The following is a 25045-nucleotide window of genomic DNA, read 5'->3' on the forward strand; positions in this document are numbered from 1 at the left end:
TTAATAATTAAAACCGTAAATATAGTACTCCCTCCGTCCCGGAATAACTGACCCATTTTCTAAAAAAAAGTGTCCCAAAATAATTGACCCATTTCAATTTTCAATACTACTTTTATCATTCCCAATACAATATAACACTAAATAATACTACTTTTATCATTCCCAATACAATATATTCCACTTTCCCCTTTATTTATACATTTTTCTTAATCTGTGTGAAATGAGCCAAGGGGTCAAATAAATTGGGACGGAGGGAGTACATGTTTATAGTAGTAGTACATCGAAATTATTGCTTGGGTGAGGTGGCTGATTATTCCTTAATCTCTTTATTTTGACCAACATATTTTCTAAGTTGATCCAGTCAAAAGAAATGTTGACTTTATCCTTTTCTTTTCATATCCATGAATCTAATGTAGGTCCAAAAATCCTAATATACCTGTTGGAAAAAAAAAGTTTGGCCAAGAATATAATCCATGTGGATTCCTACCGGGAAAAAAAATCAAATTTACTCAGAATTGAACTATAGTTCAAAATCTAATATATTGTTTCTTATTTTTATTTTATTACAAATAGTAGCTTAATTAATTACGAATTAATTTTAAAATCATCACGTTGCAAAATGATTAAAATATCTGATTGCCCAGTAGCTATCGTGCACGTAACAGAATACGCCATGTATCTTAAGCAATAAGCACTTATTCCTTTCACATTCCCAAACCACCCAAATTACTTCAAACCATATGGTTTCTTTATGATTAACGTCTCTTAATTTCGACTTAACACGTAACATTTTCTAAACATTGCTTCTTAGCAAAAGTAAAGTTCAACATTAACCCAGAAAATACGAATCTAACTAAGGACGGTTTCATAAAACTGATGCAAAAAATTAAATTCACAAATCAAAATTAGAGAAAACAGAAAACTAATTCATTAGGATTTGTAGAGATAGTACAAGAACATTAGATATGTTCCTATCAAAGAATTTACAGCAAAAACAACCTCCTAATAATATTATAATTATAATAATAAAACTCTAATAATCATCATAATAATAAACCCTCAAATTTCACACATCACTAAAAACCCCCAAATTAAACCCTAATTTTTTCACTTCTTAGCTTTCTTCACCGGAGTCTTAACACTCTTCGGCTTCTTCGCAACCACCTTCTTCGCCGCTTTCTTCACAGGCGTACCCTTAACACTCTTCGCTTTCGGCTTCACAACAGCTTTAGGCTTCGCCGCTGCTTTTGGCTTTGCCGCAGCTTTCGGCTTCACAGCGGCCTTCACCTTCGGCTTAGTTGCAGCCTTAGCGGCTGGCTTAGTAACAGCCTTAGCCTTCTTAGCAGGAGCAGTAGTGGCCTTCACCGGAGCGGTTTTCGCCGCCGCCGGAGCAATTTTGAAGGAGTTTTTCACCTTCACGAGCTTGCCAGAAGCCACAGATTTCTTCAGATGAAGAAGAATGAGTTTGCGGAATGTTGGAGATAAATCCTTATGCTTCTCTTCGATGAATTTCGTTATCGCGTGTTGGCTTGAACCAGTTCTTTCTTTCAAACTCACAATTGCTTCAGTTATCATCTACAAAAAAAAAAAAAAAAAAAAAAAACAAAATCAGAATTCAAATTTCAAAAATTAAGAAAATTAAGACAAAATTTGAAAATTGAGATTTGTTATTACCTCAGCGTAGGTAGGATGAGAGAGAGGCTTCTTTGCTGCAGCGGTTTTCTTGGGCTTGGGCTTGGTCTGAGCAGCGGCGGTGGGAGACATGGTTGAGACTTGAGATTCGGAAGAGAGAGAGAGAGAGAGAGAGAGAGAGAGAGAGAGTAACCGTTTTAGAGAGAGAAAGAGTTGCAGAGAAGATTGACGAGAAAGTTGTGATGTGATTGTGAATGAATGAGTGGGAGGGAAGGGAATTTTTATATTGAAAAGAGAGAGGGAAATGGAGAACGCTGATTGGTGGAAATAGAATGGCACGGATCGAGAATTTTTTGTGATGTTTGAATGTGAGCCTTTGGATTGTGGTTTATCGACGGTGGAGAGTGAAAGTCAGATAGTTCACTCGGATCGCTGAATGAAATGAGGATAACGTGTTATCTAGTTTTTGTTACCAGCTTTTGGAGATAACGATTACATTACAGCTACTTTTTTTTCTTTCTTTTTTTTTTAAAAAAATACTTTCTTTGATTGTTAATGCTATTAAGATGTTTATCATTAAAATAAAATTAATAATGTATTAAATATTATTTTAGTACAATTTATTTATAAAATAAAATTTATTTTTTACAATATTATAATAATATGCTAAAGAACCTTTTGTGTTTTTAGTCTTGGTTCTAAGTTGGGTTGTGTTTTCTCTTGGTTTTCATTTGCAAAATAACCTTCTTTTTGGCTCATAGATTTTCTAAGGGTTTGTGTCAAAAACTATAGGATCAAAGAGATAAAGATGAAGTTCATAGGAGAAGTAGGCATGAGAGGTTGATACAAAAGAATAATCCTTGTAATTCATATTGAATTAGAATGAAAAAGATAACAAGAGAGTACAACAATGAGAGTTATTATAGGGTGAGTTAGTCTAATTAACTTTTAACTACCTAACCAACCAATTAACAAAATCAACTATTTATGGTTTGTTCACTATACTCTAATAGTCCCCCTCAAACTCTAAATGGAAAAATTCAAAAATTTTAATTTAAAATACAATGAAAATGACAATTTATTCACCAAGTAAAGTGCGGGGTAAACTAAGTAAAACAATTTTGTAACACAAGCCCAGCTTTAAAAATTCAGGACCTTGAGTAGCCTTAGCCCAATTGAGAACATTGAGAATCTGGGAAGAAACTTGATACATGTTTCTGCTGCTTCTTCTTTCGAAAATCCTCAACCAACTTTTCCTAAAAGTGATTTTGTCAATCGTGCTTTAAAAAAAAACTGCTTATTGAATCACACAACTGAACCATATCAGCTTGTCCAAAATGCGATTTTTCAACTCATGAAACTAAATTGCATCTAAACAAGTCTCATAGAAGTGGTGAGATTGGCAAACGAATCGGGAATTTTTCCATAAACTCAATTATGTGATCGCCAATAGTACGCATCCAAAGCCCGAACCAAAGAAAGCTTTTCCAAACGCGCTTAATCACAAACCTCAACACGTTTCCTTCTATTATCCTTCTTCTGCATGGTGAAGAAAACCATATGGTGTCAATTTCCAACCACGATCTAACATGGTATCAGAGCCTATCCAAGATCTACCATTAATGAGTGTTATTTCAATTAGAGTTTCATCTTGCATAATTTGATTAGCTTGAATAATCTAGTGCATGAATTCTATTTGTTGGGTGTTGTTAATTAAATTGTATCCCCAGGGTGGAACTAAACTGCACCATATATACCTTATTAAATTCCATAAATGTATGATTTATCATTTCCATCTTAACATAACACCTAGGCACAAGATGATGCAATTTATGCCTTTTTTTATGGAGCTCACTCCTAACATGAATGACATTCTTAATAATACACCAAAGTAGGTTAAAATGCCTAGGAATGGTTTTAATGTTCCACAACTTTTTCCAAATAGGGGTGAGATAGTTGAAATTGGATGTATTACTCTATCTATCTGTTTTCCTTTCATTTGGGTATTGTACCGTGAATTCATAGTATAAGACCCATTGTTAGAGTACATCTACATTAACCGATCATTCATGTCTTTGTTAATTAACCAAAAGGATTTGATATATCTGCTCACCCTCAAAGTTCAACAAATTATCATATATAAGTTGCTTGTTCCAACTAAAAGGATCTCCCACCGAAAGGTCCCAATCCATAAGGGTATTAGGGGTAGACATTATGGTAGCGAGTACCCTGCTAAGGGGATCGAACACACAACTTATAAATGACTGAGAGACTGCAAAACCGCTGCAACACCAACATGTTTGTTGTAATATCATGCCTAACATGATATTTATATAAAAGCTAGGGGTGCAGTGGCACCTGCGGGTATCTAAAGAGATCCACCCCGGCCTTGACTTTTTCAAACTTTTTCTATGTATTTAAATTGATCAAAGTCTAAAGTTTAGGTTTAGAGTTTGATGTAGAGTTTTGAATGCAGCAATTATAAGATAAAAAAAAAAACACACACACATACACTCACACTCACACTCACACACACACACACACACACAAAGAGATAGAGACAACAATTTATGCTAGTTCCTCTCACAAACCGATAATAGACGAGTTCCCTTGCACTTTCAATGAATTTTCACTATAATCACTAAATATTACAATTGCTCATGCACACAAGCAAAAGACTTCCAATGCTCAAGCACACAAGCAAGAGACTTTTACAATCTAAATTAATCTAATAAATGATCATTTGTAATTTACACTTGAGATACAATCAAAGGTGTAAGCAATACAAAACATAATGGACTCTTATGACTTAAAAATCTCTAGGATATAATGTTTGTAAGAAATTCTAAGTATAATTGCGCTTTGATTTTGACAGACTAAAGACACTTTCAATATGTAGAGTCTTTCTAATTTCTTCAAGTCTTCAGCTCCTTATATAGAGGGATATCTGAGAGACGTTGGGGAAGTGCCAACGCATTACTTTGAGTCCTTGAGAAGCTTGGTCATAGACGTTATAATGTTTTTTGATTTGGTTAATGTCATTGAAAAGACATTTGAAATTCCTTTGCTTCAAAAGGAATTATCCATTTCATTCCGATTTTCCTTGAAGTTCTTTGTTTGTTTTTTCACGTGGTTAGAAGAGGACAAACTATACTATTTGAGTCTGATAATGATCTCTTCTAAAGATGAGAAAAATGGTCAGAGTCTTCTGATGCCGTCGTGGCCTCCAGAGTCTGAATCCTTCAGATGCTACACTTCTTCAGAGTCCAGGTCTCCATAAGCTACACTTCTTCAGGGTCTGATCCTTCAGAACCTAGTATCCTTTAGATCCTGGTCCAGAACTTCAGCTTCTCTTCGAATTCCATATGCTATTGTATATGTTCTTTCAGTACCGAAACTTGATTTAATGCATTTAATTTTAGTTTATGGTCCTGCACACTTGAACATACATTAACATATTCAATTGTTCTTTTAATACTTTCTTATCAGCAAAACTTCAGATGCATTATACAAAACCTATTTTAGTTCAACATAAACCCTAAACCCCCATTTAATCTTGAAACCTGGAGTTTTTCCTTACTCAGCCAATGAACTTTTCTTTTCCCTATTTAATTCCCCACCAAAAGTTGCAAGTAATTTTTTTTTCTTCCATATAATCAGATACACTTCTGAAACAAGAAAATATTATAGACATGGATGGCTTAAATGATTGAATTTATCAAAACACTTCTTAAAAAGGATCGATTTTTTTCTTTCCATCCCCTCAACTTCTTCAAAATTTTGTCCATAATAAAACTTAACCCTTTTGATTTTTTGATATGCCAATTTGAGTTTGTAAGCCTAACTATTTCTCTATGTTCTCAACAAATTATCATTTATATTTGGACATAAATATGACTTTTTTTTCAATGAGGACGAAAATTGAATGTTAGTAATTTTGTAAGAATGGTTTTTTCTTTTTTGACAATTGTAGGGATGAAAAACTTGGTGAATTTTAGGGTGAAGGTTCAATTAAATCCCTCACCAGTGAAGCACAAAAAAACAACAAATATGTACAAGATGGAACCAGTGATGAAAGTATAGATGTTTTTGTTTTTAGACTAGGTTTGATAACAAAGGTAGAATAGAGGTTTAAATTTGACGAACTGCTTGAATTAACTTTCCATTTCCATTACCACTATGACTAGAGAAGCAATTTATTTGATTGAATGAGTGTTGACGATTACTCAATGGGGATTTTTACATGAATTGATTTTGTGCCACCCTCAATTCGATTATAGTGTGTTATTGTTTGTTAATATATACGTATTTTATTGATTTGATGAAAAATAATGGTTACTTAGGGCCCGTTTGGATTGACTTATTTTTGAACTTATTAAAAATAGTTTATGTAAATAAATAAACTTTTATGTTAATTCATAAGTTCTCACTAATGAAAATTGTATCTTTATAAGTTATTTTTTCTTCATAAACTACTTTAACAAGCTTATGAATAATAAATAAAAATTTATTTATTTGCATAAGTTGTTTTGCATAACCTTAAAAATAAATCAATGCAAACGGACCCATATTTGGTTTTGCCAAGAAAACAAAACCACACAATAAAACGGCATCTTCTCAAGTTGGAGAGGATATGCGTGGGCAAAGAGGATAGAGATATGGTAAAAATTGTGTGTGGAAAGGAATATATGTTCTAATTTTTATTTTTAAATAATTTAAGCTATTGATTTAATCTAATGGTATTTTTTTTTTGCGCTTCATTGACGAGGAACTTAAGTGATCCCTCACTCTAGAATCCAGCAAAAATCTTAATTAAACACTTTTTTTTATATCTTTTTACAAAATTTAAAATGGTTCAATATGTTTTTAGTTTTTTTTTTTTTTTGTGGTGATCGGGATTTGAATTGAGTTAAGCCTACGAGGACATGTTTTTAGTCCTCTAAATATATCAACTTGGGATAATTTTCCTTGCTATTTCCTTTCTTCTTGCTTCCAGTTCGAACATTCGGTATCTCTGTTGGACCCACTTCATATTTCCTTTTGAATTTGGTTATGCAATCAAATTATAAATTGTTCCATCTTTCTTGACGGTGCATTGCTCTAATCCAACAATTGCAAGAATGCCAAACCTTTTTTCACCATTCCACACGTATATGAGTAATTTAATATAATAGTGGTGGTTTTTTCGTTCCATCAAATAAAATAGTTTCGTTCCATCAAATAGGAATTGAGTGAGATCCTTACAAGTAAAATAGTCAAAGAGGAAGCAGGAAAAATAATTAACAATCGTGGTAATGGGAATGAAAAGAAGAAGAAAAGACATGGGCAAGCAACAAGTGAAATTGCAAGATTTTCAAAATGCACTTTTTACCATTCCACACGTTTATGAGCAATTATCAAATAAGAATTGAGATACTGTCAAAAAGAAAAAAAGCACCGAGATTGTATATTTGACAAAATATACAAAAGTGATAAAAAAAAAAATATATTTGGGATAAGAGGAATCGGAAATAAAAATTACCTTTCTTGAACACCATACTTTATATATATGTGTTTGTATAACTCTTCTTGAGAATATAGTACCCACCATCCATTAGAGAAATCCATCTTTATTTTGTTAGTGAAATTATGATGAGAAGCTATATTATACTTATATTCCATGCATTGTTGGTGTTGTTATCCATTGTTGGGTTCAACTCAGCAATAGATAATGGAGATACAAAGTGCAAAGAGAGCGAGAGACATGCTCTCCTCATGTTCAAACAAGGCCTTCAAGATGAGTACGGTATGTTGTCTACATGGAATGATAGTCCAAATGCAGATTGCTGCAAATGGAAAGGAGTTCAATGCAACAACCAAACTGGTTATATTCAAAGTCTTGATTTGCGTGGTTCAAAAACACGCTATTTGAGAGGTAAAATCAATCCTTCAATAACTGAATTGCAACATCTTACATATTTAGACCTTGGTTTTTTGAATACTAGTGGTCACATCCCAAAATTTATTGTCTCCTTAAGCAACTTGAGATACATTAATCTCTCAAATAGTGGTTATGATGGGAAGATTCCTTCTCAACTTGGGAATCTCACATCGTTGCAATACCTTGATCTCAGCGGCAATCAACTCATTGGAGCAATCCCTGATGATTTTGGCACTATGATGCATTCGCTTGTGAATCTCTATCTGTATGACAATAATCTAGAAGGTAAGATCCCTAAATCCATTGGGAACATATGTACCTTGCAGAAATTTTGGGCTGATGATAATCGCTTAGGCGGAGATATTTCATACTTTATAGCCCATAATAACTATTCACACTGCATTGGAAATGTATCCTCGTTATGGAAACTATCCTTATCAAATAATCAAATTACTGGCATGTTACCAAATCTTTCAATCTTATCATCTTTGACAACGTTGTATCTTGATGGAAATAAATTATTTGGAGAAATACCCAAGACCATCGGATCAATTACGGAGTTAAAGTATTTGTTGTTTTTGGATTTCCAAACTGTTAAATTTGAATTTCCAAATTCTATCATCTACCGAAGTTGTTACTAGGTTGAGTCACGACCAGGTCGCTCTCTTTAAGACGTTTCGTGGCACTACCCAAAGTTGTGCAAGGTAGACTATCAACCACGCCGCCTCCAGGATAAAACAAGCCCAGCTACAACTGTTCGATTAACTACTGCACTGTAGAAAAATCGTTCGAGAATTACACCCTCAAAATATGGCTCAATCGTTTGATCGAAGCCACTCGATACGGTACGTAACCGCTCTATTCGAAACCGTTCAAATTAATATGGTATTATTACCATTCTATTATGGTGCTGAGACCACTCAAATATGGTGTTTCCACCATTCTAATTTCTCCAAAACATGGATATGGCACTACGACCACTCAAATATGGTGATACCACCATTTCTCCTTAAAATTATTAAAATAATATATATACTGTTAAGATCATTCTTTAATATGATCTTAATAGTACTCTATATTCCGAAGAATCATATATTATCGAAGGGACTATGAACTTAAGACCAAGGGACTATGGTCTTAAGAACACTCTTAATACCGAAGGGACAGAAAGGAGTAGAAGCAGAAGAAACTTGTTAAAAACAAGTCGGAGGGAGAAGAGAGGAAAAAACACAGGAAGCATCGACTGTGAATTTTCGGTGCAAAGAATCAAATGGGGCGAGCTCTCCTTTTATAGGGAGAGTTTGTAACAAAAAACGAGTGACTTGGGGATTAAGTCTGCTTAATCCTTAAGCAAACGCGTTTTGTTTCTTAATTGGATATATCCGGAAGTTTCTGGATATGCTTTTGGATCGGGTCGGATCGTAACAAATTTATTTGTTACGCGTAGCGCTTACGGATAATGATTAAATTAATTAATTAATTAATTTAACATTTTCAAGTGACAAAAAAAAATATATATCAATTTTTTTTTTAAGCGTTCACCCGTTCACAAAATTGGGTACCCCAAGGGCACACCCTTGGAGGTCACTTTGCCCATATATAAACACTTACTAGTTGGGGTGACCCTTCAATGTGGGACATTTTTAAGTCACACCCACACACTAGTTTTTTTCATAGTGTTTTTCTTTCCAATTTTCTTCACTAGAATTAACTAGTGTTCCAACAATCCCCCACTTGACTTCAAAATGGTTTCGAGAAATAACGTAAAACGTTTCCATAAGATTTGCTAATATACAAAGGTGTCGCCAACAACTTGAACCTTAGCATAGTGGAAGATATTCTGATTTAACAAGAGTTGCTTACAGCATTGAACTCTATCTCAGACATAGAATCCACACACAAACCTTTTCATAGGTGTATTCTAAAAGCCCGTGCGTTTTAAGGCCCTGCACGTGTATCCCGGTTTTAACGAATGCTCTAGGAATTCTGCCTCAAAATTCCATAGGACCGGCCTAAGTTCCACATTCGTATAGGTGAGTCTATCAAGGGTACTCCTGTAGCTGTGTACCCCACTCAACATAGAGTATAGATCTCATTAAGAGTTACTATTACCTCATCCTTCTTTCGCTGCAGGATCATGCTTTCTATATTCTTTCTCTCATAGCATGTTCTACCACTTCATGACTTGTTTTTACCCATTGAACCTATTTCTTGGGATCTCCAGTCATTTAGGTCGGGTTACCATCACTTGTGGGCTATAGGCATTAGTCCCATCCTACTGGATGTTTCTTGGACTTTCTCTCTATTAAGTCCTTTCGTCAAAGGATCAGCTAAGTTTTCATTCGTACGTACAAAATCAACTCTAACCGCTCCATTTAGAGATACACTCTCTAATCGTGCTATGTTTTCGCCTTATCTGTCGTCTCTTACCATTGTAATAACGATTCTTAATCTTTGCAATAGCCGCGGTACTATCACAATGAATTAACACAGCAGGTAACGGTTTTTCCCATAGAGGGATCTCAGCTAGCAAGGATCTTAGCCAACTTGCTTCTTCACTAGTTTTATCTAGTGTTCTCATCTCAGATTCATTCCATAGTGGACTGAGTCAATATCATTTGTTTTAACAAACAACTCCTCTAGTGATGCTCAATGTGCAAACACTAGTCGCTAAATATTCATCTGAAAGATGTTCAATTTATATCTTGTATCATTTAAGTACAATATGTTACTCCTAGTGAAGTAATCTTAGAGTCATAGTCTTCTTAAGACACCTCATGACTCTTTCTATAGCATGGCAATGCTTCCCATCCGTCTACTAGTAAACTTGCACAAGAGTTTCACGACATCGACAATGTCGGATCTAATACATTCAGTGGCATACCTAAGTGCTGCCAATGATGCTCGTATATTCTGTTTTTCCATCTCAAGTGTTCTTACACTTGGATCATAATATGTGATTGCAAGTTTACGGTGAAATAATTACATTTCTTTAAGATCTTCTCAACTTTGTGAGATTATCAAAAAAGTTATCTTTTCTGATCTAGTAATCTTGAAACCAAGAATTACTTTAATTTTTTTTTGTTTAGGTCTTTCTTATTAATGTTGTTGATAAACAATGATTTCACATAATTCATAACATGAATCTTTAAATCAAATATGAGTAAGTCGTCTTCATAGAGACATATGATCGTGCAAATATTATTTGTCACTTTCATTCACTTTATACTCATTCGATAACATTAGAATGTCAAATTTTTCATGCCATTCCTCAGGAGTTTATTTTAGACCATTCAAATAATTATCTAACTTACAGACCTTGTTTTCTTGTCCATGAATTGCAAAATTTTCCAAGTTGTTCCATATAGACTTGTTCTTCTAGTTCACCATAAAAAGGCAACTTTCACATCCATTTGGAGTACTATCGAGTTATAAATGGCGGCTAAAGGGACTAGTACTCTTATGGATATGATTTTCGTGACTGGTGAATGAATGTCGAAGAAGTCTATATTTTTCTCTTTGTCTAAAACCTTTGACTACAAGGAAAGCCTTGTATTCATCAACCATACCATCAGGTTTTAGTTCCTTTTTTTTTCAAAAATCCAAATACAACCGATTGGTTTTGCAACTATGAGACAAGTCAACTAAGTTTCATGTTTTGTTAGACTCTAGAAAATCCATTTCATCGTTTATTGTTTCTTGCCATAATTCAGCATCCATTAAGGATATAGCTTTTTAAGGCTTAATGGATCTTCTTCCATTGTATAAACCAAGTTCATACTCTTTAGCAATTTTAGCTTTCTTACCTCCTTGAGGTTCTATAACATCTTGTATGATGTTTTCATAACTATTTCTAATTACATGAATGTGATTAGATATAGTGCCCCCACTAGTTCTTAATTTTTAAAGGGAAATTTATTTTGCCCCTACTAATGTCGTGCTCCCATTAGAGCCCCCACTAGTACCCCCACTATTATTTAGTTAAAGGGGTATATATTTACATAGAATTCGACATCTTTTAAATTCTATGATCACTTTAACATTTAGGTCATAAAACCTATATGTTTCGTTATTTATCGCATACCCGATGAATACATATTCATAGGCTCTACTAGTGAGTTCAACTCTCTTGGGGTCCAGGATCTAAATATAGTCTAGACAATCCCAAGTTCAAAAAATAAGACAAGTTGGATTGTCTTTTCTTCAAAAATTTCTTAATTAGAATTTTTGTCTTTAGACTTGGGTACTCTATAAATTTCAATTTTCGTTATAAAAATTGAACATTCAAGCATATCAATTTTAGTTTTCCAAAGTTCACAGTCATCAATAAATATGATAAAAATATTATTTTATCATTTCTATTTTATGTGTCATCAAATTAACACATATCATTATGTTTAGAGATTCATATCCTCTAAATTCTAATTTATATGAACTTTTGATTCATATATCTTGACTGCAATAAATAAAATTGTTTAATTATATAACTTTGGAATTAAGTCCAAGTTACTCAAGTTTTAAAATTTAAACACTTGTTCGTGATCAATTTTGATATGTCAAATATTAAAATCACACAACTAATAACATAGAAGGAGAATTTAATTTTTTAACATACCATCAAAGTGCAATCTTTTTCACAAGAGTGCGTGGTACACAAGTCTCTCTTTAAGTCTGAGTCAACTCAGTCTTTTCAATAGAAATCTGAAATTCAGATTCTTTCTTAGAGTAACTAACTTCCGAATTTTAGCACTCCCTTAGAACTAAAATCATGTTAGTTCCTTCAACCAATTAACCAAGGACACAAATTTAAGAATATTAAATCTGCGCATTTTTTCAAATGGTTATTCCAGGATGGTATAGAACAATTCATTAATGTTACGGTCGAATCCATCCCAACAAATTATTAGCACAGAAGATGTTCGCTGCATATATTGGTTTTTCAATAGCAAGAATGAATTCATATCCAATATAGGTTCATCATGCTTTTATGTAATTGCATAAAAGTTCTTTAACATCGTCAAAAGTTATATTCTTAATCAATATGAAAGGTAAACAAGCTAGGCAAAATTAAATGGAGCTACCGTGGCTTTTAATATCAAATAAGAACAACATTGATATCTCATGAATTTTAGTGTTATTGTTTGAAACAACAAGCACTTCGTCGTTTCAGTCAAAAGATGTAATTCTATAGCTTGATTTATCCTTAATGTATTTAGGGACAACTTAACCTCAATATGTAACTTCTTCGGTAGACATAGCATATAGAAACGTCTTAAAATTGTTGTTTTTGGATTTCCAAACTGTTAAATTTGAATTTCCAAATTCTATCATCTACCGAAGTTGTTACTAGGTTGAGTCACGACCAGGTCGCTCTCTTTAAGACGTTTCGTGGCACTACCCAAAGTTGTGCAAGGTAGACTATCAACCACGCCGCCTCCAGGATAAAACAAGCCCAGCTACAACTGTTCGATTAACTACTGCACTGTAGAAAAATCGTTCGAGAATTACACCCTCAAAATATGGCTCAATCGTTTGATCGAAGCCACTCGATACGGTACGTAACCGCTCTATTCGAAACCGTTCAAATTAATATGGTATTATTACCATTCTATTATGGTGCTGAGACCACTCAAATATGGTGTTTCCACCATTCTAATTTCTCCAAAACATGGATATGGCTGAAGGGATTTTAAGAGAGGTTTTTCAAAATTTTATAATCCTCTTAGCGGAACAAATCCCATTGAAATGGATCTTGATTAAATCATTAATCACAAATCAAACAGAACACATGCTTAAACACTTTAAGGATTCATGTGTTTACCTCTTGAAGCGCAGAACCTTTGTAGAAGAAATATATCTGATCACGAGCAAAGCAAAGCAGCGATGCCTCTACTCAGTCCACACGAACAGAACTTCTCCGATGACCGGTGCTAGCCAATTCCAACGGAGATTCGGAGAGAACAAGGTTTAGAGAGCGGCGGCTAGGGTTTCACAACTTTTGTGAATTAGGTTAAGCAATCACAAAAAGTTAGTAATGCTTCAACACAAGGGTTCTATTTATAGAATCACTTGTGTGGTCAGCAAGACAGGCACTTAAGTACTCCATACCTTACGGTGCACCATATTTCACTTAAACACACCGTACCTTATGGTGGACCGCGTTTCTCTATTTTTCGTAAATTAAATAGTAAATCATATTTAATTATTTAATTACTAACAAGTCTTACTTATTATTTTATAAATAAGTCTTACTTATTCATTTTATAAATAAGTCTTACTTATTTATTTCTCTCATCTATCTGTCCTTTGTGTGTGACCCTATAGGTTCTCATAACGTTGGCAATAATATTAAATCACATATTTAATATCATAAACAGTGAGCGGTATCTAGCAACACATCACTGCTACCCAAGTGACGAGAATGTCATGTGATCTGACGAAACCTTTCTGTGATAATGATCATGTGTATAATTACCCTTTTGCCCTCATGTCTATATTGAACACAAGGCATAGACCGTGTCATCCTTGTCTAGTTCAATATTGGGCCCGTAGACATTTCTCCTGTTATGTAGGAGGGGCAAATTCCATCTAGGTCACTCATGTCCCTCAGCATGATTCATGGAGTACCCATCAACCAACTTTATAGTCATCCTGTTACGGACAACGTTTGAATGGTGACAAAGCACTCGACTCCAACATCTAGGGTACATAGCGGTTTCAGGTCGAAGGGTGTAATACACCACTATCACTATGAGAATATCTTATGACACTTTTCATAACTTTTACTATGTAGTATTCTCATAGCGGGTCAATCCAATATAAATATTACTCCTAATATTTATATCTATGTGAAGACTTGATAACTCTTTTATCCATGATCTGTGAGATGTGATCATCAGTCTACCCACATAATAGTCTCTATGCTTTAATGATATCCCACTTCTCAATAAAGCTTGACTACAGATACTTTAAGAATAGTTTCCTTATGTTTAACGGGGTCTCACAATTAAGTTATACTTAATGTTCCATTAAACGGACTAACTATTCTAGGGACTTTATTATTTTGAAACAGAACAAAATCAATAAAGAAATGCCTTATTATTATATATTCACAATATATACTTATATCAATATCATGATACAAAGCCAAACCCAATCAACATAGATTGGCTATTAGGGCTTACTCCAACAATCTCCCACTAGCACTAAAAGCCAATCAAATATTAACTCAATATCTATTGCTCAAGTGTTAGCATCAAGCACACTCTGGGCATGATACCATTCTAGTAGATAAGGAACCCTTTCCTATGTTGGTAGGCTACGTTACTTTCAATTTACACTTTCGATTTTCCATCGAAAAGAAATTGAAGTGTCAAAGTATACATTTGGATCATTGGTGAGATCAAGTTTTCATTGCTTGCAGGATTTAAACCAATTTTACCTCAGACGAGATCAATGGAATCCGCAACGCAAGAAACACATGTTTTCACTCAGTTATGAGCTAAACAATCCAAATCATATATATTTGACATCTGTAATAGAAACAACAACTATCTGAAGCTTGTACTTTTACAAATTTCATAGTTGATATCCTAGCATAACATTTATTCCAAATTACGATATGGATATACTGTACACCCATATGAAAGCCAACACCATTGTAACTCATTTACAGTGTTTCTTTCATCCGTGTTCAAGAAACAATCCAATGTCCTTTAAGACATCCAAGGATATTTTGAAGGTATTCTAGTGTCGAACACTATAATCAATTTTGGTACGTATTAGAAATAATTTTCTAATCATGTCTTACATGTGTAGATAAATTGTTTTGGTGACTAGTATGTCATCTACATACTCTACCAAACTAATATCAATGCTCCCACTAATCTTCTTATGTGCACAAGATTTCTTTATTAATAAAAGTTTTTCATAAAAACTCATTAATAAAATAAAAACTCAACTTCGAGAAGTTTTCTCTAATTCATAAATGAATTTTATAATACATCTACCTTTCTAGTATCCTTTGGATTAACGAAATCCTACATATATCAAATACATATATAAGGTTATTCCAATTAAGGAATACAACATCGTTATCCATCTTCTAGAACATGTATTATAAAACAATGGGAATTGGGATCGTTAGATTTAAGCATTATGATGATGGAATGGTTTCGTCATGATATGCATCATGAATTGCATGAAACCTTATACAATCAATCACATCTTAAAGGTATTAATAATACCATCCATGTCTGTTTTCTATAAGAAAACTCACGCTCATCTTATGAGTCATACTCATTTGGATGAGATAACCAATATCCATATATGGTTTGTGTACATGGATTCTTTATAAGATCCCATGGCATCTAGCCACTTCTCAAAATCAGGTCATTTGCGACCTTCTAGTAAGTCAGGTGCTCATCTTCCATGAGCATCATATCACCTTGTTGAGTCATGATAAAATCATGTTTCTCATCCTAGTGTTATGACATATCAGACTTATCTAGATCATGTGTTACTCGAACTATCGATTTACCAACAACCCTTTGTTGAATCAGTTCATGTTCCATTCTTAGAGAAACATGTATTTTGTGGTACTTGAATTAATTCAAGTTCTACATCACTCCCATTGGCTCTTGTAGAGCCATACTCCTTGAAAAGGAATACTCCAGTTTTAACGACAAACAACCTTTGTCAAAAAGATGTAGAAATAGTATCTTTTAGTTTCCTAATGGTACTTCCACTAGTATACATTCATTTAGTTTGGAATTCAGTTTATCGAATAAACCTTATAACCCCAAATTAACATAAAGTCAAACTAGGTATTTTACCTCCATATCAAATATGGTGTCTTTATGATTACCTCAATTGGAACTTGTCGTGGGTAAAGAATAATTGTAAATAAAGCAATTACAAGAGTCACGGAGTTATAATATTATTTTAGATCGAGTCATGTCAAACATGATGAGATATAAATAATCATTATACTCCTTAATTAAGTATTTACCATCACGATTTACTCGTACGGTCTTTATACTTTTCAAACATATTCCTTTTACTTCATTGTTAAACTCTTTGAACAATTTCAAAGATTTCTTGAATCGTGTCAAAAACACTTTTCTCATCTACTATTAATTAGTAATGTTAGATGAAGTAAGAGAAGCAAAATATCTAGCAAATATGTTTAGTGCTTCATATACATCTCATATGTATATAAACTCAAATAGATTATGTGTCCTTTCACCTTTGTTGGTGACCGGTATACTAATCTATTTTGAAAGGTGGGATTCACATCCTTCAAATGATATAAAATGAAATGAGTCCAATAGTTCATATCCACGGATTTTGGAAATGTGAATCACACCTGTTTGTACTAAACAATAATGTCAATGATATACAAAAGGTTCAAATCTCATTTGATCCTCTTTTCACATATGTTATAGATCAGCTTATCAAGATCATGGAACTCAAATCCATTACTTGATTAGCATACTTGTATAGAAAACATTATTGGAATAATCGGACAACATTTGTCTATTATTCAACTACACAATCCTTCACTTGTAAATACAAGATTTAAGATTAATGCTTCTATTTTACATGGAACTCAATAACAATTATTTGGTTCATATCAAGTTAAATTTTAGTCCAAGCATTAGTTCCTATGTCAATGAAACAATTTGTTTCATTCTAGACGTAAGTGGACTTCACTTATAGTTAATGTCCCGCTTCTTTAAAACTCTCTATATTTCAACAAATATGAGATTAATCATCAAGTATCATATACTTATGATGTAGAAGTAGAAATTTAACTTTCTATAACTATATGGGCAGATAAGAAGTCTTACTTCTATTTTGACTCTTTCAAAACATTAACAGTTTTTCTCATTCTAAAGAACAATTCTTAATTTTGTACCAATTCAGAAACTTCTTTCTGAAGATTTTGTTCTTCATAAGAACATTTAACAGTATAATAAAAATGTATATGCCGAAGAAATTCTAAATACAGAAAATAAATAAAATAAATGTATCATGATTTAAAAACATAATTAATTAGGTTTTTAATTAAATATGCTCCCACTATTTTACTCAAAACAAATGACCTTCAACATTTGAATCGGAAAATCTCATTGGAAGATTTTCTAGTGGGTTGAAATCCATATTTCACCTTGCTTTAAGTCAACGGGGGCTGTACTCAAAACTCAGTTATTTAGGTAGGAACTCCTTCCAATTGTATCTCATACAACTTTCAAATCATTTGAGTGAATAACTCCTTACTCTAATATATCATATAGATGTTCTCAAACATTGCTTCTAAATTTATTTTAATCTCATTAAAATTAATTTAGTTAAGTTAAACCCAAAAGAATAACACTTGGGTAAATTGGATTACCGCACCGCAACTTACTATTATAAAATATGCGCTTCACGGAGGCAAAACCCACATATTCGATATTAGTCTTGAAGGGTGTTAAACTTTTGGAAAGCATTAAACTTAATATTTCATTTGAAGTAAATATATATTTTAATCTTATTAAAATAATATAGTTAAGTTAGATCCAAAAATAACAGTCAGTAAATAGAATTACCGCACCACAACTTACTAGTATAGAAAGTGCACCTCGCGGAGGCGAAACCTACACATTTCGATATTAGTCTTGAAGTGTGTTATACTTTGAAAACAATTTACTTCATATTCTATTTGAAGGATTTTTATTTAGTTTAATCTTATTGACATGTGTATCTCATACACGCGTCTTTAAAGATGCATGACATTCATGCTCATAGAAAGCAAGTATATAAAACATTTAAAACATACATGCTAACATACATCAAAAAATGTTAAGCATACATCACATACATGCGCTAAATAAACATACATTTCATGCATCACATACATAAAATAAATTAGGTAGTATGGTTATGACCTCCTAATGCGTAAGAATTAAATAAACTACTTTATTACAATTCTTTGACCCACGAGCAAGCTTCACAAGCTCTCCAACTTGAATCATCATTTGGCGTCGTCTTCTCTTCAACTTGAGCAATTACATTATTTAACATTTAAATAAAATAATTAAATAAATCACGACACGCAGGTCGTATTTAAATAAAATAAATCACGACACGCAAGCCGTATTTAAATAAAATAAATCATGACACGCATGTCATATTTAAATAAATGAACAAATGCCAATATAAACTAAGGTCATAACCATATACCATATATTAAATAATAATAACTATTTATTATTATTTTAAACAATTTTAGAATCATTCAAGATTTTGGAAATAATATTTCTATTTTGAAACGATTTCAAAATCAATAGTATATTGATCATTATTCTTTGAAACGATTTCAAAATCAATAGTATATTGATCATTATTCAATACCATATGGCTGCAATTGAATCACGTCTATACACATTTGGTATTTCAAAACCAAATATATTTTATTTGTTATTATAACCATTATAATAATATCCATCAATTGAAAAGAAACTAATTTCAAGTCAAATCCGCATGTAATCAATCGCTAATTTCGGTTTCGAAAAATTTGGATCACTTTCCGTTTTCACAAACAACTTTGGAATATTAGTTTTGCCAAATATCATATACAATATCTTTTAAAACAATTTTAAAGCTTAAATCTTTAGTATTTTGAAACAATTTCAAAACACTAACCATGAACCAATTAACACAGAAGCAAACAAAACAATTGGTTGTGCCTATTCAATTTGCATCAACAACTGGCCACTTAAATGTGTTATTATGATTCACTGTTCTAATACAATTCTCTAGAATTCACAAAATCAATCAATTCCAAAATTGAAAGGAATATCTTCTTTGAATTAATGTCATTCAATTGTATTAAAACCGATTTAAAATCTCATGATTTTCGATTGTATTCAAGTCAAAATAAAATCAAAAGAAATATGTCCAGATTAGCTCCTTTATTTTTTTTCTTTTGATAATTCATTGCAGGGCAATAAAAACAATTCAACTTGAATACAATTTCATGGATTAAATAAAATATTGCGATGATATTAGCATACACAGTGACCATAGAGAAACAGAAATGCGTGGAGACATGCGTTCAGAAATTTTTAGCAAACTAATTTCAATCTAATTAAAATCGTTTTGCACTGATGGAGACATGCTCTCAAATAGTCAATCGTTAACAAACTAGATTAATCGATAAGTTTATTACAGCTATAACAATTATCGCCACAGAAATAATGATCAATGCAAACACGGGCTATTCAAAACGATACTCACAGCATCAAATATCAATAACTCTTAAATCATGCCATCGTCAAGTAAAGCAAACAAATTCGAACTAATGATTTAATCACAATCCATGCTCTGATACCACTGAAGGGATTTTAAGAGAGGTTTTTCAAAATTTTATAATCCTCTTAGCGGAACAAATCCCATTGAAATGGATCTTGATTAAATCATTAATCACAAATCAAACAGAACACATGCTTAAACACTTTAAGGATTCATGTGTTTACCTCTTGAAGCGCAGAACCTTTGTAGAAGAAATATATCTGATCACGAGCAAAGCAAAGCAGCGATGCCTCTACTCAGTCCACACGAACAGAACTTCTCCGATGACCGGTGCTAGCCAATTCCAACGGAGATTCGGAGAGAACAAGGTTTAGAGAGCGGCGGCTAGGGTTTCACAACTTTTGTGAATTAGGTTAAGCAATCACAAAAAGTTAGTAATGCTTCAACACAAGGGTTCTATTTATAGAATCACTTGTGTGGTCAGCAAGACAGGCACTTAAGTACTCCATACCTTACGGTGCACCATATTTCACTTAAACACACCGTACCTTATGGTGGACCGCGTTTCTCTATTTTTCGTAAATTAAATAGTAAATCATATTTAATTATTTAATTACTAACAAGTCTTACTTATTATTTTATAAATAAGTCTTACTTATTCATTTTATAAATAAGTCTTACTTATTTATTTCTCTCATCTATCTGTCCTTTGTGTGTGACCCTATAGGTTCTCATAACGTTGGCAATAATATTAAATCACATATTTAATATCATAAACAGTGAGCGGTATCTAGCAACACATCACTGCTACCCAAGTGACGAGAATGTCATGTGATCTGACGAAACCTTTCTGTGATAATGATCATGTGTATAATTACCCTTTTGCCCTCATGTCTATATTGAACACAAGGCATAGACCGTGTCATCCTTGTCTAGTTCAATATTGGGCCCGTAGACATTTCTCCTGTTATGTAGGAGGGGCAAATTCCATCTAGGTCACTCATGTCCCTCAGCATGATTCATGGAGTACCCATCAACCAACTTTATAGTCATCCTGTTACGGACAACGTTTGAATGGTGACAAAGCACTCGACTCCAACATCTAGGGTACATAGCGGTTTCAGGTCGAAGGGTGTAATACACCACTATCACTATGAGAATATCTTATGACACTTTTCATAACTTTTACTATGTAGTATTCTCATAGCGGGTCAATCCAATATAAATATTACTCCTAATATTTATATCTATGTGAAGACTTGATAACTCTTTTATCCATGATCTGTGAGATGTGATCATCAGTCTACCCACATAATAGTCTCTATGCTTTAATGATATCCCACTTCTCAATAAAGCTTGACTACAGATACTTTAAGAATAGTTTCCTTATGTTTAACGGGGTCTCACAATTAAGTTATACTTAATGTTCCATTAAACGGACTAACTATTCTAGGGACTTTATTATTTTGAAACAGAACAAAATCAATAAAGAAATGCCTTATTATTATATATTCACAATATATACTTATATCAATATCATGATACAAAGCCAAACCCAATCAACATAGATTGGCTATTAGGGCTTACTCCAACAATGGCACTACGACCACTCAAATATGGTGATACCACCATTTCTCCTTAAAATTATTAAAATAATATATATACTGTTAAGATCATTCTTTAATATGATCTTAATAGTACTCTATATTCCGAAGAATCATATATTATCGAAGGGACTATGAACTTAAGACCAAGGGACTATGGTCTTAAGAACACTCTTAATACCGAAGGGACAGAAAGGAGTAGAAGCAGAAGAAACTTGTTAAAAACAAGTCGGAGGGAGAAGAGAGGAAAAAACACAGGAAGCATCGACTGTGAATTTTCGGTGCAAAGAATCAAATGGGGCGAGCTCTCCTTTTATAGGGAGAGTTTGTAACAAAAAACGAGTGACTTGGGGATTAAGTCTGCTTAATCCTTAAGCAAACGCGTTTTGTTTCTTAATTGGATATATCCGGAAGTTTCTGGATATGCTTTTGGATCGGGTCGGATCGTAACAAATTTATTTGTTACGCGTAGCGCTTACGGATAATGATTAAATTAATTAATTAATTAATTTAACATTTTCAAGTGACAAAAAAAAATATATATCAATTTTTTTTTTAAGCGTTCACCCGTTCACAAAATTGGGTACCCCAAGGGCACACCCTTGGAGGTCACTTTGCCCATATATAAACACTTACTAGTTGGGGTGACCCTTCAATGTGGGACATTTTTAAGTCACACCCACACACTAGTTTTTTTCATAGTGTTTTTCTTTCCAATTTTCTTCACTAGAATTAACTAGTGTTCCAACAGTATTTGGATTTGAACTCAAACGGCTTTGAAGGTGTCATCTCTGAATCTCATTTTACTAACCTATCCAAATTGGAAGACCTATTTTTGTTTTATAACTTTCTGACTGTGAAGGTTAGTTATGACTGGGTTCCTCCCTTTAAATTAATAAATTTGGATATACAATATTGTAATCTAAATTCTAGATTTCCTACTTGGCTTCAAACACAAAATTCCTTATCCTATCTTGTCCTTTCACATGTCGGTAATCTAGCTCCAATACCTACTTGGTTTTGGAGAAAATTGCAAACACTAGCTTACTTAGACATTTCAAACAACAATCTCACTGGCAGGATTCCTAATTTGGAACTCAATCTTACCAATCATCCAATAATAAGTTTGGGTTTAAATCAACTTGAAGGTCCCATTCCTTCTTTTTTATTGAAAGCAACAGCATTACAACTTTCTGGAAATAAATTTTCAGACTTAGTTTCCTTTCTATGCAGCAAAAGTAAGACTCACACTTTGGTAATGTTGGACTTGTCAAACAATGAATTAAAGGGTGAGTTGCCTGATTGTTGGAATAATTTAACCTCATTACAATATATTGACTTGAGCAATAACAAGTTGTCTGGAAAGATTCCCGTCTCAATGGGTGCCCTTTCTAATTTCGAGGCCTTGAGTTTAACAAATAATAAATTCAATGGAAGTCTACCTTCAAATCTCTGTTATTTGAGAAATCTTCATGTCTTAGATTTGTCAATTAATAGCTTATCAGGAGAAATCCCAACTTGTGTAAAGAATCTTACTTCAATGGCTTCAACTGCATCATTTCTATCTATGATTCCACTCGACAACGAGTCTTTTGATTTACCATATGATTTTGTCCTTTGACGTGGAAAGGGGTAGACCAACTTTACAAAAATTCTTATAAGCTTTTAAAAACAATTGATCTCTCAAGCAACCATCTTACAGGGGAAATACCAGTTGAAATGGAGTACTTATTGTTGGTGATTTCCAAAATAATGGAATCACTTTAAATCAAAAGTTGTAACTCTTCATGGGAATCATTCATATACATTGGAACTTTTCGCAAAGAGATGCTTAATGAACATTTGCATTGATTCAAATGTATATGATTATAACCTTTGGCAAAAGGTGCTTAATGAACCTTTGCATTGATTCAAGTGTATATGATTATAACCTTTGACAAAGGGATGTTTAATGAACCATAACATTGTTTCAAATCAAAGGGGTGTTTTCTCTCATATGAAGGGTCATATAATGCACTATAAATGTTTGGCATTTGGGCATTAGTTGGACACAAGAGAAAGAACAACAACACACAATTTTGGATAGAATTTTGTTGCATTAACAACATAATTTTTCCTCATTCTCTTACTCTAAATCATCCATCAATTCTCTAATGCATGAGTGAATTGCTGGAACCATAAATCTGTAAAATACTGTGTTGGAACAAAATGTGTTTAACAATAAACCTTAAAGAGTTTTGATGATAACAAGGTATTAAAAATTGTAAATTGGATTAGCTAATATTTGTTCAAGTGTACAGGACCATAATTATAAAGTTACATCATCATTGGTTCTGAATGAGCAAATAAAGAGCTATGGAAACAACAAAAATTCGAAGCTTGGACGCTCCTGAAGGCAACTTGCTCCTGAAGAAAAAGCGCTCCTGAAGTCAAGCTGCTCCTGAAGAAATAGCGCTCCTGAAGAATAGTGCTCCTGAAGACAAGAGGTCCAGAAGTCACATCATCAGAAGCTGCATCATCAGAAGCTGCCTCATCAGAAGCCATTTCACCAGAAGCTGAATATCAACTGGATTTGCAAAGAATCAAGAATTGAAGAATCATCAATGCAAAAGCTGTCTATTGGATTCGAAAACACAAACAAAGGATTAGTGGAGCTTGCAACGGTCATTTCAAAGGTGTTTGAAGGTGTGTGTTTGCAATTTGGACGAAAGCGTTGACATTGTACTTTGTACGAATTGTACAACCACGTTCTCCACTACTCTGTTTTGTGTCTGCACTTCAAGACAAGAAAACAGCTCCAGAATACGGTCTCGCCTGCATAGATGTTCCTTTGGATAAGGAATGGATTTCAAATTTGTTCTTCATAGGACAACAACCAAATCAGGCAAAAGATCATTGGTGAAAGATCAAGCTTCAACAACGACTCTTTGGTGTGCTGGCAATTTCACAACGTCTCTTTCACACCTCTATATAAAGGAGTGAAGACCTAGAGAATTGGTAATGCAAGAACGCTGAACGAAAGACTCACAAGATTCTCACAAGTACCAAACCTCTGCTGAAATTGTTCTGCATTCACTTAGAATTTCTGTGTCTCAAAGTCACATCTTAGAAATTCTTAAGTCCATTGAGTCTGTATCTGATTTGTATTGTGAGCACCTCTGATTGTATATCAAGTGTTCAACCTTAAACAATTTTCTGTGTAATTTTGTTTAGTTAGGAAGTCTCTTGCAGTTGTGCTTGAGCAGGAAGTCTCTTGATTGTGTTCTTGAGCAAAGGAAGTCTCTTGCTTGTGTGCTTGAGCATTGGAAGTCTCTTGCTTGTGTGCTTGAGCATTTGTAATCAGATATTACTCATAGTGAAATCTCCTTGGAAGTGCAAGGGGGACTGGACTACTTCCGGATTGTGGAAGGAACCAGTATAATTGCTTTGTGTCGTTCTTCTTCTCTCTCTCTGTTTTATTCCGCTGCATTTAGATTCTGATCATCACTTCAGAAGCTGTCTCACTTAGCTTCTGATCAGTGTATTCAGTTATTTAGAGAAACGAAGAATTTTTCAAAACACAATTCAACCCCCCTTCTTGTGTTTTTCTCAC

The 25045-nt window shown here is 33.4% G+C and overlaps 2 protein-coding genes across 2 annotated transcripts; one reads left to right on the forward strand and one right to left on the reverse strand.

Moving 5' to 3' along the window:
- Positions 1-905: 905 nt before the first annotated feature.
- On the reverse strand, positions 906-1888 carry LOC146957096 (histone H1.2-like). Its single transcript, XM_085734041.1, has 2 exons — positions 1675-1888; positions 906-1575 (listed from the first exon to the last, which is right to left on the reverse strand). Exons 1-2 carry the CDS (start codon positions 1762-1764, stop codon positions 1108-1110), a joined length of 558 nt encoding a protein of 185 aa, XP_085590167.1. The 5' UTR covers positions 1765-1888; the 3' UTR covers positions 906-1107.
- Positions 1889-7263: 5375 nt separating this feature from the next.
- On the forward strand, positions 7264-23074 carry LOC146957097 (uncharacterized). Its single transcript, XM_085750059.1, has 2 exons — positions 7264-8117; positions 22687-23074. The coding sequence occupies exons 1-2, from the start codon at positions 7264-7266 to the stop codon at positions 23072-23074; spliced, it is 1242 nt and encodes a 413-aa protein (XP_085606185.1).
- Positions 23075-25045: the final 1971 nt, after the last annotated feature.

The sequence above is a fragment of the Medicago sativa genome, chromosome 1 (genome assembly GCF_051527215.1).
Source record: "Medicago sativa cultivar Bolivia chromosome 1, Bolivia_mono, whole genome shotgun sequence".
NCBI lineage: Eukaryota > Viridiplantae > Streptophyta > Magnoliopsida > Fabales > Fabaceae > Medicago > Medicago sativa.

Excerpts from the sequence above, each read along its gene's own strand:
- LOC146957097 (XM_085750059.1), top strand. The coding sequence starts at position 7,264 with ATGAGAAGCTATATTATACTTATATTCCATGCATTGTTGGTGTTGTTA. Across the intron at positions 8,118-22,686 it reads GGATCAATTACGGAGTTAAA|CAAAAGTAAGACTCACACTT; the intron begins GTATTTGTTGTT and ends CTTTCTATGCAG.
- LOC146957096 (XM_085734041.1), bottom strand. The coding sequence starts at position 1,764 with ATGTCTCCCACCGCCGCTGCTCAGACCAAGCCCAAGCCCAAGAAAACC. Across the intron at positions 1,576-1,674 it reads CTCATCCTACCTACGCTGAG|ATGATAACTGAAGCAATTGT; the intron begins GTAATAACAAAT and ends TTTTTTTTGTAG.